This window comes from Medicago truncatula, chromosome 5 (assembly GCF_003473485.1).
Source record: "Medicago truncatula cultivar Jemalong A17 chromosome 5, MtrunA17r5.0-ANR, whole genome shotgun sequence".
Classification (NCBI taxonomy): domain Eukaryota; kingdom Viridiplantae; phylum Streptophyta; class Magnoliopsida; order Fabales; family Fabaceae; genus Medicago; species Medicago truncatula.
In genome coordinates this window covers 33,344,813-33,362,543 of record NC_053046.1, presented here as the reverse complement: position 1 = coordinate 33,362,543, position 17,731 = coordinate 33,344,813, and the positions used below count along the sequence as shown (strand labels likewise).

Sequence of the window (17,731 nt, the reverse complement as noted above, 5' to 3'; positions counted from 1 at the left end):
TGCATTGAACTGGACATGCCAGGCAGGGAAATTGTTACTGGTCAGTTTCAGTGATGATTGTGTGTTGAGGGCCACAACATAGTTAGCATTTGAGGTGATTGGAATTTCAGATGTGGAGGGAGGCATGGTGAAATTTCTGGATCGGTTTACAGACTAAACCAAAACTGCTGATACCATATAAAGTATATATTATTGAATATATTTTTGTCTTACCTTACAATTGATCATATACATGTATATATATTACAAGAGTGATAAATACAATTGAATTGCTTGCTTGACATATGCCTATTGCAACTGTAACGTACAACACCATCATTATGATTATTAATGCACAATTGACCAAATCAAATCTCATTGATTTGGATTGATATTGCATGCTTCTTTGTTAATTAGCTTGCGGTCCATTATTTGTTAGTTTAACTTTTATATCATTGAATTGGGAGTCCCTCAAAAAAAAAAAAAATCATTGGATTGGCATGTTTATGTAGGATTTGGACTATGTAATGCATTCGTTTTTAAGGTCTGCTCAAAGCCTTTCATTAAGAATATTATTAGCAATACATATAAGATTCTAATAAAAAGTTGTTACAACGTAGGTTAAGATTGAAGCATTAAAAAACTACTTTCCTCTGTCTCTACATTTAAGCATTTATTTGTCTAAAAAATTGTCCATAAATGTAAATCTCTTTTCAAATTATCAAATACATTTATTATTTTTTCTTTAACATACCCTTACTTAATACTACTAACTTTGTCTTGAAATATGAAAAGTCAAATTTAATACATACTCCTACATGATACTCCCTCTCCTTCTAATTATAAGCAAATTTAACTTTTTAAATTCATTCAATTAATGATGAACGTGGTCCATAATATGAACCACATACATCATTAATTGAATGAATCTTAAAAAACAATTTTGTTTATAATTAGAAACGGATGAAGTATAAACAAATGACAATTTGGTAATATTAACACACAAAATAGACACATGAATTGCACTAACTATTTTTCTTAAGAAATGTAAAAAAAGTACAAAGGGCTTACATATAGAGACGGAGGAAGTATGATTTTCTATATTATTTGAGTGAATTAGAATATATTGTTTAAGAGCATAATATACTATTATTTTGTTTATATATATATATATATATATATATATATATATATATATATATATATATATATATATATATATATATATATAAAAGGAATTGCAGTGGATTTTTATCTTATTAGAATAAGAATATTTATTCTCCCCATGAGTATAACTAACTTGGTAGGGATATGATGGTATGCGGAGATCAAAATTTGAATCTCGAATTCCTCATATATTTATCTTACCGTACATATCTAGCCATTAGATTATTTGACAAAAAATTAAGAATATCGATCTAAAATCATCAACAAATAAAATATTCAATGTGAGATCTTATCAAGTTAAAAAGTAAAACTTTACGCGTGTTAACCCAAAAATCCAAGTCTTATTTGTTGTCCTAGTGCTCGCATATGCCATGGAAATTAATAGTGTTAAAACTGTCTTTGAATGCCCGGACAAGGGACAAGAGGTATTGTTGAACCAAAGTGGGTTGAAGAACAATGACTCCAACTTTTGTTTTGATGATGACAAGATGTAAGAGAGCAATTCTATCCTATAACGTTTGTTTCTTGTGTAGTAAAAAATATTCGAATAACATTATACTATGATATGAATCATATATTTTTACATATAAGAAAGATGAGACCAATCCTCTAATCGAAACAATCCTCTAAATGGTCGGTCCATACAGAAGGAAGATGAGATCAATCCGTCAATCGATCGAAGCAATTCTCTGAATGGTCCCTACAAAAGAAATACGATACCAATCTTATGATCGAAGCGATCCTCTAAATGGTTTGCATAGAAGGAAATCAAGGTTGCTCTTCTGAATGTAGTGATCCTCTGAAGGGTTTACATTAGAAGAAAAATGATATTAATTAGTCCTCTTGTCAACACTGCATAAGAAAGGAAACACTCTAGCAAGACCAAATTTTTATCCTCTAATGACACTGTATATTGAATAAGTATTCTACAACCCTTACCTTTGAAGATTCTATCCTTCCAACGAAGAGTTTTTTCCTTGCATAGAGACAGTTGACTATATGACACTGGTACAAGTAGTGGTTTGCAGAAAAGTACAAGTAGTCATGCATGAAAATTCCTGCAAATTGTACAAGGTTGGTGGTGACTATCGTCAACTCTAATGAAAATATCTCAACGATAAAATTAAAGTTGACCTATAAATATAACACGAGACTTCGAAGAGAAAAATTTCTAATTCAAGAAATATCTTGCTATTTGCTAATTATTCTCTGTTTGAATTCTCCCCAAGTTTAAATGCACAAAACAATCTCAAAAACATAGAGAGCCAAGTGAACTTTAAATCCCAAACACTTTCTTAGAAATCTATTTGCTTGTATTCAAGCTTATATTTTCACATCCTTTTATAGCTTATAATCCCAAATAATTTATTCATTTCAACTCTGTTGCAACCTCAAAGAGCTTGTTGAAGCTAGTAGCTTAAAGAAAACAAAGTAACTTAGATTAAGTTAGGATCTTTGTTGGATAATCAAAGAGTTTGTTGAAATAATTAGGATCTTTGAATAACATGATTTATCTACGTTGTAATCTTTGTGTTAGAATCTAGAGTGTAGTTGAGAGAAAATTTCTTTGTCAAGAGGAGACTGGATTAACTTATAATATTGATAGTGAACCAGGATAAACTTGTATATTTAGCTTTATCTAATCTCTTTAACTTCAACTGTTACACTTGAACACTTGTTTTGAAAAGTTTTTAAACAAACATTTTTTTTTAACAAATTACAATTTCCCCTTTTGTTTTTCTCACCTTTAATTTTAAAGCAGATAAACTGTATGATTTTGATGTAATTTTTTTTTACACTAGAATGAATTTGAAGATGAAGATTTAAAAAGAGTAAAAACATGAAAAGAAACGTAAAGTGCATAAATTAAAATGCATGAAAATGCTGACTTTGTGAAAAAACGGATGCCTTCCATCATAATCGAATTGATATTATTAAATTTGGTCATGTCATCACTAGTTATAAGACTCTTTTTATCACTCAATTACATACTTTCGAGGTTGAGTTTTATAGACGACAAACAAATAATGTAGTTCATGTTCTCTCAAGAGAGGTCACATTTTCAACTTGTTTTAATATACCCAACTATATTAACACTCTTTTTCTTTAACAACTATATTAACACTCTTATTATTAATAAAATGTTATAAGCATATTTTTTTAAAAAAAAAAAAAAAAAAGTGGCGGATGCATGTAGAATGCAATTGGAGCCGTTGACCTATCAATGGACGTTTCTTTAGAAGGAGTAGGACCCATACATTATTTTATTTTGCATGCCTCGAGAAAAAATTGTTGTAGTCTCCATAAATATTTTTTTGGGTTAAATATGTTTTTGATTCCTATAAATATGTCAACTTTTCATTTTAGTCCCTCTAAAATTTTCCTTCAACTTTTACTCCCTATAAAATTTTCAATCTTCACTTTTGGTCCCTCTTTTAAAGTTAACTCATATGTAGAATTCATATTATTTAATAAAATTTTCCATAAAAATTCAAAATATTATAAGAATGACTCCAAAAAAAATTAAGAATTTTTTAACAAAATATAAATTTAATATGAATTTTGATATTGTTTATGGTTAAAAATTCATATTTAATTTGTGTTTTGTTAAAAAAATTAATTTTTTTTAGGAATTGTTTTTAGAATATTTGACACATTTCTGCACAATTTCATTAAAAAATACAAAAATTAAATTAAAAATAGGGACCAAAAGTAGTGATTGAAAATTTTATAGGGACTAAAAGTTGAAGGAAAATTTTAGAGGGACTAAAACGAAAAGTTGACATATTTATAGGGACCAAAAACATATTTAATCCTATTTTTTTTTAGAAAAAAATAAAAGTAATAAAATACAATAAAACTCACACTTATTTCTCGTCAAAAAAAAAAAAACTCACTTATTTTAATTATTTCTTTTTACTTTTATCACTACTTTTTAATACTAATCGTTAGGAGTTCCCCGTCGAGTAAATAAAAGTGTTTGATGTGGTACTTAAACTATGACATTCTCTTACCTAATAGATTAGTTTTTTGGATTGGATTCTCCTCGTGAACTTAAATCCTAACAATTTTTGCTTTCATTGAGAGTTGGCCCACATAAAGAGTTACCTAGATGCTGAATTAAGATGGTCTACCGAATACTGATAGGTATGTGAAGCTGCCAAAAGGAAAAGAGTTACCATCTGATCAGTATCGATAGAATGAAAGCTACCATGGACGTCAATTTTTAAAGAATGTGGCAATGTTAGGAGTCACGCATCAAATAAATAAAAGTGTTTGATGTGGTATTTAAACCGTGATGCTCTCTCCACCTAATGGACTAATTTTTTGGATTAGCCTCTTCTCGTGAACTTAATTTCTATCCTTGATAAATCTTAGAGTAGAACTCCATCTTAACTTTTTTTTTCTATAATTTTTTTTCTATTGGCGATATTTGATTTTGTTTACCAAAATATTTGGTGGTACAGAAAAGCTAGCCTCAGATAAAGAATATAAACCGCCCCACGCTACTCTACACGTTTTTTTTTTAAGGACACGTTTGTTTTTCTATCAAATGTTTGACTTTGTGTTTAAATTTGTACTATTATTTAAAATTTAATATTAATTGTTTTAAAGTCAGAATTTTATAAGCATATGTGTAGTTTTTGTTTTCTCTAATTCTATAGTAGAATCATTTTTTTTTTCCTTCGTAGATATAATATTCTATATCCGCATATTCAATGCTTCTGTTTGTAGATAGGACTGAGCAAAAACTACGTTACTCCATAGTTGATATGTATCCACACAGACGCACTTAGTCCATCATGGGTCGCTTAGATTCATCGAGAGTGGGTTTAACTACATCCAATAAATTTGGATGTATCGGTACACCAAATCGTAAAATTAATAATAAATGAGTTGTTTTTTTTTTTTAAAAATAATTATTTTCTATCATTGACAACTAAGATAATTAAATTTTATTTACCAAAAGCTTCGACGAAATAAAATTTAATTTTTAAAGATTTTTATTACTCATAACAATGAATATTGATTATTTTTTATGATAAAATGTAAATTTTTTAGTATGATCCTTATAAACAATGAAATGATGATTTTTCTTATGAAATGATGTTTTCTAAAATATAAATATTGACAAATACCTTTTTATTTCATTAAAGTGATCGGTAATTTATATATTTTGTGAAACAAGAGTACCGGTACACTCAAAATTGTGAGTGTACCATAGAAGTCCCATATGTTTAAACGTTTGATAGGATAATTTTTAAATAGCTAAACGATAAATAGTAGAGATTTTTTACTGGACTTAAAAAAAATGTCTAATTCATCGCGGTCTATTTAAAAACATACATTTCAACAATAATTTGTTTGGATGTGAACTAATTATTTTCTTTGCATAACTTTAAAGACTAATCTCTCTAATAGAATAGAACCAAATGACAAAACATTTCATCAAGAGATTTAACATTGTTGCATTCTTAAGATTAAATTCAAACTCACGACCTATGATTAAGTTGAAAGAGATCATTTATCATCACCGAGTGTTCTTCGGTCAATTCATCGATAATTATTTTTTAGTAACACCATATTCGAGTATTAATAATACTTCATAAATAATCGAATATCTCACTCAATAACCGATTAATTAAATAATTAATCTAACACAAATATCATATTGATAGTAGTAATGTGACCATCGACAATAATAATTTCTCTTTTCCTAATATTATTATAAAAAATAATCAAAATAGACGGTCAACGTTCCCGCTTACACCTATTATGTCTTAGAGTCTAGTCCAAATTTTTATATTATAACGAGTGGATTACACGTAAACTTCACCGTAAATCACCAATCAGATCGTTCTCACGATACTTGTACGGACTGTCCTTTCTCTAATCCAAAATTTTTAAATACCAAAAATAAAATATTTAATTCAATATTATAATTAATTACCATATCAATATATTGCATAAATAAAAATATAATATCTTTTTTTATTTCCAAATAAAAATATTTGTATTACCAAAGGCAAAAACAAGCGAGAGTCAACCTAGAAAACCAGTAGAAACAGGTAAGGTTTTTATGTTGAAAAGTAGAAAAGAAGAGACAAAGAAAAACCTGAAAGTAAGGTAAACGGTGTTATTATTATGGATTATGAATGAAACAATAATAATGAGTATGCATGCATTTTGCACAATCTTTATCTCTATGCGTGCGTGTATTGTGTTTGTATGTTATATATGCATTTTGCATGCACTATCTCTTTCTCTCTCTATAAACCCTTTCTCTCAGTAATTACGGTTACCATGTTCCATTCATATTCATCATATTCACTTTTTCTCCTCTTTTTTTCTCAATGTTAGTGTCAAATACCAATCATCAATTAACGTAAACAAGATCTTTTATCTCTATCTTTCTATGTGCATGGTTGTAACATCACATACAACACAACACACTACATAGTTTTTTTTTTAAGGTTGTTCTTTTTTTTTTTTTTTTTTTTTTTTTTGTTTATGTTGTTCTGTTCTGTTCTGTTTTTATTATTTCTTTATTGTTTTAATCTTGAATCTTGAAACTGGTATTTTAATTTGTATGTAATTTTTTTTTCTTCTGTACTGGGTTGTTTCAGTGAAGTGAAATTAATTGATGTTTGAATTCAACACTAACATTGAGGTTTTTGGGTTTTGATTTTTAGGGTTTTGACTTTGGATTGGGAGAAAGGGATTGATTTTATTTTGGGTTTTGTTCAATGGGGGTTGAAGTGTGTATGAATAATTATTGTAAGGAAGGTTCAACTGGTGAATGGAAGAAAGGGTGGTCTTTGATCTCTGGTGGGTTTGCCAAACTCTGCAACAAATGCGGGTAAATTTCATTTCTTTAGTTTATCTCTCTTTTACTTGAGCTGAAATGTTATCATAAATTTGATTTCACAATGTTATAATTTTGGGGTTTTGACTTTGATGTTATTGTTTTGATCCAAATTGATAATTTTGGGATTTGAGTTTGACTTGAGTTTTCTTATGAGTTCATATTGGGTCAGTCAAAAGTTTCAACCCTTTTTCTTTTCTGGGGTTTTCAAGGATTTCCTGCAACTGTGCATTTACGCGTGTTTGAGTCTCGGCCTTTGGATGAAATGATGATTAGACGACTCATATTTGAAGTTGTATTTTAAAGCTGAAGTCAAAAACCGAAATGCTCGATTTTCATCCATGGACCGAGATTCCTTGACAGCGTGTCTGTATGATACTCCGGTCTTAAATATAAGCAAAAGTTGTTCAAAAAAAAGTTGATGTAGACCAAATACATCAACTTTCTTTGACCAACTTTTACTTATATTTAAGACGGGACGTAACCATCAGTTTAAGTAATGTACCCTTTCTGTTCAGTCTACATTTGTGTATTTAATCTCGTATTGCTGTTTCCCACAAATGATTATCTTAATGTGTACCCACTTGGTTGGCCTAGTGGTGTTGGTTTGGGATCTTACTTTGTGCTTCTCTAATGGTCTCAGGTTTGATTCCCTCTGATGCCAGTTTTGGTGGGCTAGTCCATACAGACTCTTGCCCACCAAATGGACGGTGGGATTGGACCCCTAGGATTAGTTGGTTATTGGAATTATACGGAGTTTTAAAAAAAAAAAAAATCGGTCTAATAAAATTTGATCTTGCTGTTCTCAGTCTAATGCCACTTTACCTGCTTTTGTTCTAAGGTTTCTTGGTTTTGTTAGAAAGTCAGTTTCAGCTCTTTAAAGTCCATGTTGCACTTTAGAGGGTAAAAATATATTTTTTGCTAATTCAAATCGAACATATGTTTAGGTTTTGCTGTTAAGCAGTCTGACTGTCTAGAATTTTTTATCAGTAAATGATTTATTCATTGACTATCCCCTGCTTACGGATTCTTAATTTATCACTCTTGTGTGTTTAGGCTTGCCTATGAGAATTCACTTTTCTGTGATAAATTCCACCGTCATGAAACTGGATGGAGGAAATGCAGCAATTGCAGCAAGGTAAATTTTATGTTTGATTTTTTGTACTATTTAAATACTCATTAAGCCTTGTCTTTCTCTCCTTTGATATTGAAATATATTATTTGAATTTTTCTTTTTTGCAGCCTATCCACAGTGGATGTATAGTATCAAAGTCTTCGTTCGAGTACCTTGATTTCGGTGGTATAACTTGTGTTACCTGTGTTAAGCCCTCCCAGCTTTGTCTGGTAAGGTTAAGTTGAATATTTGTATAATGATTTCGAACCCGAAATTTTGTTATTTGATTCTCCGCCATTGTGATACCGATATCATCGAATGTTTTTCTATGGATACAGAATACTGAAAATCATAATAGGTTCTCTCAAACGACCAAAAACAATGCAAGTGATCAATATGGTGAACATATTGATGGTAGACTACTGGTGGAACAAGCTGGCAAAGGAAACCTTATGCAGTTGTGTAGAATTGGTGAAGTCGGTGAATCAAGCCGTTGGCCACAAGCTCAAAGAGATGCCATGGTTTCATGTATTGGTCCAAAAACTGAAGAAGTTAAGTGTCAATTCAACAAAGAGGATACAAGATTTTTGAATGTGATGAAACATTCTAGTCATTTAACCGCATTTACTACATTGGAAAATAATAGACCATCATGGGAGACTAAAAGTATAGACGAAACGCTTTCACTAAAGATGGCTCTAGGAACTTCATCAAGAAATTCTGTTCTGCCGTTGGCCACAGAGATTGGAGAAGGTAAACTTGAGGGTAAAGCATCTTCTCATTTTCAACAAGGGCAAACATCTCAGTCTATATTGGCTCAACTATCAAAGACTGGGATTGCCATGAATCTTGAAACAAATAAAGGCATGATCTCTCATCCACCACGCCGGCCACCTGCTGATGTGAAGGGTAAAAATCAGTTACTTTCTCGATACTGGCCAAGGATTACTGATCAAGAGCTGGAGAAATTGTCGGGGGAGTATCCTTTATATTTAGGCTCTGTTTGGATAAACAACTTAATAAGCACTCAAATCATAAATACTTATCATATAAGTGCTTATGTATAAGCTGTTTTTGTAACTAAGATAAAATAAAGTCAAACTGTTTTCATATAAGCTATAAGCTGTTTTCATAACCCATTTGGGGTTGGCCTAGTGGTTGGCTTGGGATCTTGGAGTTTGCTCCTCCAAAGGTCTCAGGTTCGATTCCTTCTGGTGCCAATTTCGGTGGGCTAAGTCCATACAGAGCTTGCTCTGGCTTTAAACGGGGCCCCCGCAAGTGGGCGGTGGGATTGGTCCCCTCGGATTAGTCGGTCCTTGGATCGGATACCGAGTTTTCAAAAAAAAAAAAAAGTTCTTTTCATAAGCTATCCTAGAGAACTTATCGAAATAAGCTGAAAACAACTCATGAACATGCCGTTAAGCTGTTTCGATAAACTCTCTCAAATAGTATCACAAGTACTTATGCAAATAGTAAGCTCAAATAAGTCAATCCTAGCAAGTCCTTAGTATTTGGTCTATTATACATCTACCTTAAACATGCAAAGTTGATTCATCAATAGTTTCCCTTAACATTATTATCTCAGTTTGAAGTCTACTGTAGTGCCCTTATTTGAGAAGGTCTTAAGTCCGAGTGATGCAGGTCGAATTGGTCGTCTTGTGCTCCCAAAAGCGTGTGCTGAGGTATACTTTGATGTTTATCTTGACTCTGTCTACAAAAGATTTCCCTGTAATTGCGGCATATATGACGAATTGGTATATGAATTTCAGGCTTTTCTTCCTCGTATTTTGCAATCAGAAGGTGTTCCTTTACAGTTCCAAGATATAATGGGGAATGAGTGGACTTTTCAGTTCAGATTTTGGCCTAATAACAACAGTAGGATGTATGTATTGGAGGGTGTGACCCCTTGCATACAGTCCTTGCAATTAAATGCTGGTGATACTGGTATACGTCAATCTACATCATGATTCTGTTGCACATCTGAAGTTATCATTGATTGATATGATTTTTTTTTTGTTGCAGTAACATTTAGTCGGATAGATCCTGGGGAAAAATTTCTATTTGGTTTTAGAAGGTCATTGACTTCTATTGTTACACAGGTTATGACATGATTTTCAATTATTAGCTTCTTCAGACGATAATATGTTTATATTCTTCACTTATTTTTGAAAATATAATTAAAGGGTTATCTTTAAACAGGATGCCTCTACATCTTCTCATTCTAACGGCATTTTGATAAAGGATACAAACTTTTCTGGTGCACCTCAGAATTTGAACTCCTTAAGTAGTTTTTCTAATCTTCTTCAATCAATGAAAGGTAACGGGGAACCTTACTTAAATGGACATTCAGAACATCTGCGTTTGGGTAATGGAACTGCTGATTGGCTTAAAACTGCAAATAGTGAGGAGGAAATGAACAATGGTCCATTGCAGCGACTGGTTTCAGTTTCAGAGAAGAAGAGGTCTCGCAATATTGGGACGAAAACTAAGAGGTTGCACATTCATAGTGAAGATGCTATGGAGTTGAGACTTACATGGGAAGAAGCACAGGAATTTCTTTGTCCGCCGCCTAGTGTCGAGCCAAATTTTGTAACAATTGAGGACCAAGTATTTGAAGAATATGATGTAAGTGAGAAACTGTGAATGATATAGTTTGGATTTTTGGAGAATCATCTTCAAATTTCTGTTACCTGGCTTATGTTTTTGATTTATTTCATTTAGGAACCCCCGGTTTTCGGAAAGATTAAAACCAATGCCTCTCCATCAGGGTAAGATATAACCTTGCACATTTAGCACTATCAGTTTTATATGCTGTTGATCACTTGTTCATGCCTTCAAATATGTACAATGATAGTTAGAAGATATGAAAATATCTTATAATATATATTGGTATTTTTGTTGAGTATCTTTGAAATAACAGTCAACAGTTTTTGAACTATATTATTATCTTTAGTCCTATTTCAAATGTTTGGGATGCAGACAGGTCAACATTATTCGGTGCTTTTGAACTTCTACTGATTAAAGTGAGTATATCGTAATTATTCTTATTATGTACTATGGTTTTTCAGGTCTTCAGGTTCTGCATCAGAGCAGCTCGGTCCAAAGGAACAAGAAAGTCTTCAAAGAACCAAAAAAGGTATGATCCTGCTATCGTTTTTATATTTATATAAGCTCTGTAGTAGTCATGTTTATCGGAACAGAGTTAGAGGTTGATGCTTCAGTAAAATGGATTAAATGATCATTCTGTTTCGTGCATGTATGAACGTTTTACATATATCGAAATGTTTTTGGGATGTGTGGATTGGTTTCATAAATGATATAATCCTTGTTAAATTCTGTGCTTGCTGTCTAATGTTCATTCATTGAATCTTATTCCTAAAGTTATTTCCAAAACACTAAGGTAGTCCTTGATAACTAGTACTTAATTAATTCTTATATTTTATGGCTGTGTATGATCTTCCGCAGATTCTAAAAAGAAGCGAAAAATTGCAGAAAAGAGCAAGTCAATTCAAGAACACAAGCTTTCAGGCCTAGATGCTCTTGCCAATGCAGCAGTTTTAGGCAATAATCTTGCTGACCCTGACGAGTCGTCGTCAGCTGGAGTCACCACAAGACATCCGAGGCATCGTCCTGGATGCACTTGTATCGTGTGCATTCAACCACCAAGTGGACAGGGAAAACATGACCCGACATGCACTTGCCTTGCCTGTGAGACTCTTAAGCGCCGGTTCAAGAGCCTTACGATGCGTAAGAAGAAAAACCAATTAGAATCTGAAGCAGTTGCTGACCAAAACAATCAAGTGAATCATAGAGATGAAGCAGGTACTAGTGTTGGTGCATCGAGACAAGATACAAGTCACTCAACGGATGAGGGAAGCCTAAATGGAGGTCAGCTTGAGGTTGTTGAGCCTAGTGCCGCGGGACAATTGGATTTGAATTGTCATCCCAGTCATGAAGAAATGGAAACTGATACATATAACAGGCCAAAGCATGACTAGTCATATTAAAACAATTGCAGAGGAATATATTATGAACATAGTTTTAGACTTAATTCTCAACTGAAGTTCAGATTACATTCATTTTTACTTCATTTTTCATTTTGGAGGCAGAATTGAAGAGATTAGGTAGTGGCATTCCAATTTTATACTTCTCCTTAATTGCACAGTTTAGTTAGTTTACTTTCCTTTTCAAAAGGAATGGTAAAGATGGTTCTTTTCTCAGATAGTTAAAGTGGTTTTTGTTCTAGTTTATCTTTCAAGTATTTTATTTTAGATTTCTCCTGTCCATGAAAATGAGTCTGAAAATTTATTCTTTCTATGAATCAAATATAAACACAAGAAAGTTTTTCATCAGGTGTCTTCTTATCAACTATGAATCACTGAGACAAACAACATGGATACCGGACACATATTCGATCACAAGTGTTGATGCTATAGAGATTATAACATGATTAGTCTAGGAAATTGAGTTATGATATTTTAAAGTCAAAATTTTGATGTCAAATATGGAGTCATTTGCCTTTTTTTAAGTATAGTGTCATTAGGTTTGTGTGTGTAACTTTTACATGAGTGTAAGTTGTAGAAGATAAAAAGTAGAAGATAGAGATAAACATATATGGTGTTACATATGATTTTTGTATTTTGATGTTGTTAATACTTAATATAACACAACTCTTGGAAATATTATCCATTGATTTTTTTGTTTGATCGGCAGAAAATATACTTTTTTTGATGTTTGAATGATAAAATTTCTTAATAGCAACCCTATTAACCATTAGTTTAAGTGAATATACAAGCTGTATATAATTTAATTTGATCTTTTTATATCATGATTGAGGTTACACCCCAGTTTTATGCAATATGCCAGAATATCCCTTGTATTTCAGCTTTACATATGTACCATGTAATGAAACATACATGGAATCTCATATTAGGCGGTTAAAACAATGCCAAGAATGTAAGACAAAGTATCTTTGAGGTAATGAAAAAGAGGAAGCCAAATTACATAATATTAGATTAGATGGTCAAATTGATAAGGATTCAACTCAGATCATACAATAAGCATAATTTTGTTGCCGATATGAGGATATCGTTCATAGGAAATATGTAATATCTATATTAGCACTTAAAAAAAAAAAGGAAAAAAAGTAGCTTGGGACTAGAAAAATGAACTTAGTACCTCAGCTCCAAATTTTTTTATATAGTATACTTTTTCAAACAATTGACTTAATGTCTCTTACAAAGGCAACAGCCAACAAGTATCTTTGAATTGAATCTAATGTACTCTTGGCTAAACATTTTAATTTTCGACCGGCCTTGCAATGTTTGGCCATATATGATCGTCTTTGTTTCCAATGTGACAAAATTAACACGCCTAAAACATCCTTTTCTGTCACCCTTTACCTTAAAAACATCATATATAATATAGTTATAATTGTAGTCTTATCTACAGCCAGAACATAATCCTACAATCCTATATTATAACTCATAGCTATAGCCTAATCAAATGTACATGTCCTTAAACTTAGAATTCTAATGGATGAGAAGCCAATGCTTGCTCTTGAAACTTTGTACCTAGGAATCCCAGATGAATCTGTTAACCTCACTTTTCAAGACCTTGCTGATGTGAACACATCAGAAAATAGAAAACAAGCAACCACTAATCAACCTGTTTCCGAAGTTTCTAATAATGTTCCAATAAGGACAAATTTGTCACCTTCATCCTCTCTAGCTAAAATACCTAGTCTTGATTTTAGCAAAGGCTTGCAAGCTTCCAATCAACACAACCATCATCATCATGACATTGGCCAAGGCAACTCGCCGTGGGGTCAATTTGGCCACCGAATCGAGGAGAATCGTGAGCATGTGCATGTACATGTACATGTTCATGACCCTCCTCAATTTAGCCATGCAAATGGGAGTACAAAAAGTCCTCGGTCAAGGACCGGTGGAGATGATCATTCAGCGTATAGTTTGAGCTATGATGATGTGAGTACGGCATCTGGAAGAGGTGGTGGTGGTGGTAGTGGTGGACGACGGAGACCTGGGATTCCTCACTCTAAGATTTGTACCATTTGTAGTACCTATGTTTATATCTTCCGCACTAGATGTTTGGTACGTCAACAACCTATCTCATGCTCTCTTTCCAATTCTCTTTTTGTTAAATTGGTTGAAATAATTATCTATATGTTTGGTTTCCCTTTCATACTTTGATGGACCGTGATTTAATAGAAGCTATAAATTGTAGCTTTTATTATATATTATATATATGAGTTTCTCTAATTTATACGATCATCTTCCATGTCATGCGACTCGTTCTCAAATTGACGAAATCTATGTGAATTTTAACCGATTATAAAAAGAATGTTGGGAAGAAGGTGACGCACTCTTGTAATATTGTTAAAGTACTTGTGTGATAAGTGGTTTAATTCTTCCTCAATAAATTCATTGCAATAGAGATATTTAGTGACAAACATGATTTAGATTATATTTTGTTATAGTTGCACGTTTTAATAATATTTTTAGCAATTATATATTGTAATATTGATAGTGGGGTGTGCAGGTATGCGGCAGAGTTTATTGTAGCAGATGTGTGAAAATAGGAATGGGAGAAATGGTAGAAGGAAGAAAGTGTATAGAATGCCTTGGATTGAAATTCAGCCAAAGGTATAATATCTAATCAATATATATCCATTATTTATATTGGATGTTAATATTTCGAGTAGAATACTATTTTGTTTGGTAGCTATAAGCCAATTAAGATAGTTTACACGCTCTGAGACGGCATTTAGGCCTTTGTTTGCCGTCCCCTTAATATAATTTGTAATCATTCCGAAAACAATAATTCTAAGTACATAGGGTAGTGATATTTGAACAACTTTTTCTGACAACTATTATGATAACTTCTTTTTCCTTTCTTTTTATTAGTCAAAAACAATGGAAGAGAGAGAATAAAAACATAATGTAAGTATGAAATAAAAAATTGTCTTAAAGTAGTTGTACAAATATCATTTCTTTAGTACACATTACACACCAAATTAATCAAATGTCTACATCAAACAAAGTGTGACATTTTGGTGTATCAAAACAATAGCATCCCTTGAGGCTAAGGTATTAAAGGATCCGTCAACATTTGATTTGTAAACACTCTGACGCAGAAATTAGTATTATTATTGAGGTGTATGAGAGATTTAGACTCAGACATACATTGATATTTCATAACACGATGCTCATATAGTTTTAACGATGTGATATTTAATTTGAACCAATCAAAAGTCCACTCAAAAACACTAGTCAATGAACTGAATATTTCAAGATTTTTGGTGAAAATGCGTGTTCAAACACCTTATAGATCGTATACTTTTTAGACTCTACTAACATACATCCCACACACAACTTCCTTTCAACAAGCCTTTAACTTTGATTTTATTATTAACTCAACAATCCTAGCTCCTTTAACTAGATTCGTGACAAAATTTATCTTAGCATAAGTTTTTTTTTTCTTTTTGTTAATTAATTTGGCATGCAACACACAGGTACATAGAAAGAGCAGGAAAGATAGGATGTTGCAATTGGAGGTACTCAGCTACAATGAAGCAAGCTGAACTTATGTGTGCAGAGAAAGGACCAAGGAGAAGTAGAAGATCATATGGTCAAAGTGGAGTGGCAAATTCAACATCAAGAAGCCCTATAACACCAAGAAGCCCTCATGCTATTGGTAGTAACAATGAACACTCTTTTGTCATGTCCAACACATTTTCTCCTTTCTCTCCTCATCACAATAACCTCCCTTTTTAAACAATAGTAGTAGTAATTTATTTATATATCCTATAGAGTTTCTCATGTGACATGAGATAGTCTTTCATAATAATAATAATTTGTGCTTCACTTTATTGGATGTTGCTTAATTCAATTTGTTCTTAGCTTATTACTTGAAAGATTATTGATTAATATGTTATCTCCTTGCGATCTTGTTTTGCAAATTCACGTTAGAGAAAAAATAAAGTATTTTTACAAAATAAAATCCAACATCAGCACAATATAATTATATTGGTTTTGAATTTTATATTATTTTTCTCTCACATCGGATTTTTTTCTCTCTTCTCGAGTCTGACGTCCACACTTACTTATATGGTGTCAAGATACAGAGTCAAACACACTTATTTTTAAGGCTTAAATATGTCTTTCGTCCCTGCAAATATAGGTCATTTGAATTTTCGTCCCTGAAGTTACTAATCCTTCCAATCTGCCCCTGCAAATATTAATCATTTGACTTTTGGTCCTAATTACATCTGATTAGTAACTTCAGGGACGAAAATTCAAATGAACTATATTTGCAGGGATGAAAAACCTATTTAAGCAAACCACCTCGCCCAATGATCGCTTGCCACATGGGCACCACGTCGCTAATGACAGCCCACCTTAGCAAAAAAATCTAATTAGGATCAAAAGTCAAATGATTAATATTTGCAGGGGCGGATTGGAAGGATTAGTAACTTCAGGGACGAAAATTCAAATGACCTATATTTACAGGGACGAAAAACATATTTAAGCCTATTTTTAAATCACAAATTGTTTGCTTAATATACCCTTCATTTTGCCTCTCGGTAATATGAGTATTAAGGAAAATTGTTACGAATATGGTGTGCTACAAGTTGTGCGTATGGAGAAAAATATGTTGAGAGATAACAATACTTTAATCACACTCACTTTGAGAGATTAATCTTAACAATTAAGTGTAGAAGATATAATGATTTAAGAAAAGAAAAAATAGTTGTTCTTTAAAAATTGCAAAGAAAACAAATGTTAAATTTTGAAGATGATAAATTAGAAAGAATTCAATTTTGATTTTTGATCTCACAAGCCTAATTAATAACTATTTTTGAATAAAGATAACAACACACTCTTTAACACTCATTTTATTTTATTGGTTAAAATTAACATATCACGCTAATTTTATATTGACCACTTCATTTGGTACTACTCTTCTACTAAATTTATATATGTCATCCCAATTGGTCACACCAAAATGATAACGACAATCATTAGCAACACACTATAACACATCAAAGTGTGTTAAAGAGTGGGGTTTTTAGCACTATTCAGTACCCTTTTACAAATGAAGTGTCATAAAAAACTCATTCTTTAATATACTTTTTTTTTTATTGCTAAAAAACATATATTTTTCAAAATACTATCTTTTATTGGTTAAAATTCTTATAACTCCCACCAAATTTATGAGATCCACATGATTTGGTGAAATTTGTATGAAATTTAATCAATATAAGGGTTTTCTGATTGTTTAATGACAAAAATTAACTTTGAATGAATCCATTATGTAAAATTTATTGTGGTTAAAAGTGATTTGAAGATAAAATGATTTATGTTTGAATACATTTATGAGAGCGTAAGTTGAACGATAAATTTAAGTGTAGTAATCATTTCTATAATCAAAAGCTTCATTTTGTGGTTGAACTAAATCAAATTGAAATTAACCGAACCAAGTAAGTGGTTTGCAAACCGAACAAGTAATTTAATAACGGTTATTGAACCATAATCAAACCGTTTTGAACAGAACTGAATCATTAGCAAAGTACAAACTTCATA

General features: G+C 31.8%; 2 protein-coding genes across 4 annotated transcripts; both read left to right on the top strand.

Annotated features, from left to right (window-relative positions):
* Positions 1 to 6,341: 6,341 nt before the first annotated feature.
* Positions 6,342 to 12,418, top strand: LOC11431594 (B3 domain-containing protein Os07g0679700). Of its 3 annotated transcripts, none has more exons than XM_039834415.1 (12): positions 6,342 to 6,617; positions 6,834 to 7,006; positions 8,069 to 8,150; positions 8,255 to 8,356; positions 8,465 to 9,105; positions 9,712 to 9,808; positions 9,896 to 10,070; positions 10,149 to 10,225; positions 10,326 to 10,751; positions 10,848 to 10,894; positions 11,195 to 11,262; positions 11,592 to 12,418. In XM_039834415.1, exons 2-12 carry the CDS (start codon positions 6,894 to 6,896, stop codon positions 12,122 to 12,124), a joined length of 2,361 nt encoding a protein of 786 aa, XP_039690349.1. In that variant the 5' UTR covers positions 6,342 to 6,617; positions 6,834 to 6,893; the 3' UTR covers positions 12,125 to 12,418. The 3 variants fall into 3 exon arrangements, with proteins under 3 accessions (XP_039690349.1, XP_003616034.2, XP_024640356.1); XM_003615986.4 differs by having other exon boundaries at positions 6,342 to 6,620; positions 6,840 to 7,006; XM_024784588.2 differs by having other exon boundaries at positions 6,344 to 6,502; positions 6,840 to 7,006.
* A 991-nt stretch (positions 12,419 to 13,409) lies between these two features.
* On the top strand, positions 13,410 to 16,079 carry LOC11427240 (uncharacterized). The gene is made up of 3 exons (XM_003615985.3): positions 13,410 to 14,239; positions 14,688 to 14,791; positions 15,661 to 16,079. Exons 1-3 carry the CDS (start codon positions 13,661 to 13,663, stop codon positions 15,920 to 15,922), a joined length of 945 nt encoding a protein of 314 aa, XP_003616033.1. The 5' UTR covers positions 13,410 to 13,660; the 3' UTR covers positions 15,923 to 16,079.
* Positions 16,080 to 17,731: the final 1,652 nt, after the last annotated feature.

Bases quoted from the DNA above. Each gene is read 5' to 3' on its own strand.
- LOC11431594 (XM_039834415.1), top strand. From the start codon at position 6,894: ATGGGGGTTGAAGTGTGTATGAATAATTATTGTAAGGAAGGTTCAACT. The intron at 10,895-11,194 runs GTAAGATATAAC...ATGGTTTTTCAG, and splicing joins ACCAATGCCTCTCCATCAGG to GTCTTCAGGTTCTGCATCAG. The intron at 11,263-11,591 runs GTATGATCCTGC...GATCTTCCGCAG, and splicing joins TCTTCAAAGAACCAAAAAAG to ATTCTAAAAAGAAGCGAAAA.
- LOC11427240 (XM_003615985.3), top strand. From the start codon at position 13,661: ATGGATGAGAAGCCAATGCTTGCTCTTGAAACTTTGTACCTAGGAATC. The intron at 14,240-14,687 runs GTACGTCAACAA...TGGGGTGTGCAG, and splicing joins TCTTCCGCACTAGATGTTTG to GTATGCGGCAGAGTTTATTG. The intron at 14,792-15,660 runs GTATAATATCTA...TGCAACACACAG, and splicing joins GGATTGAAATTCAGCCAAAG to GTACATAGAAAGAGCAGGAA.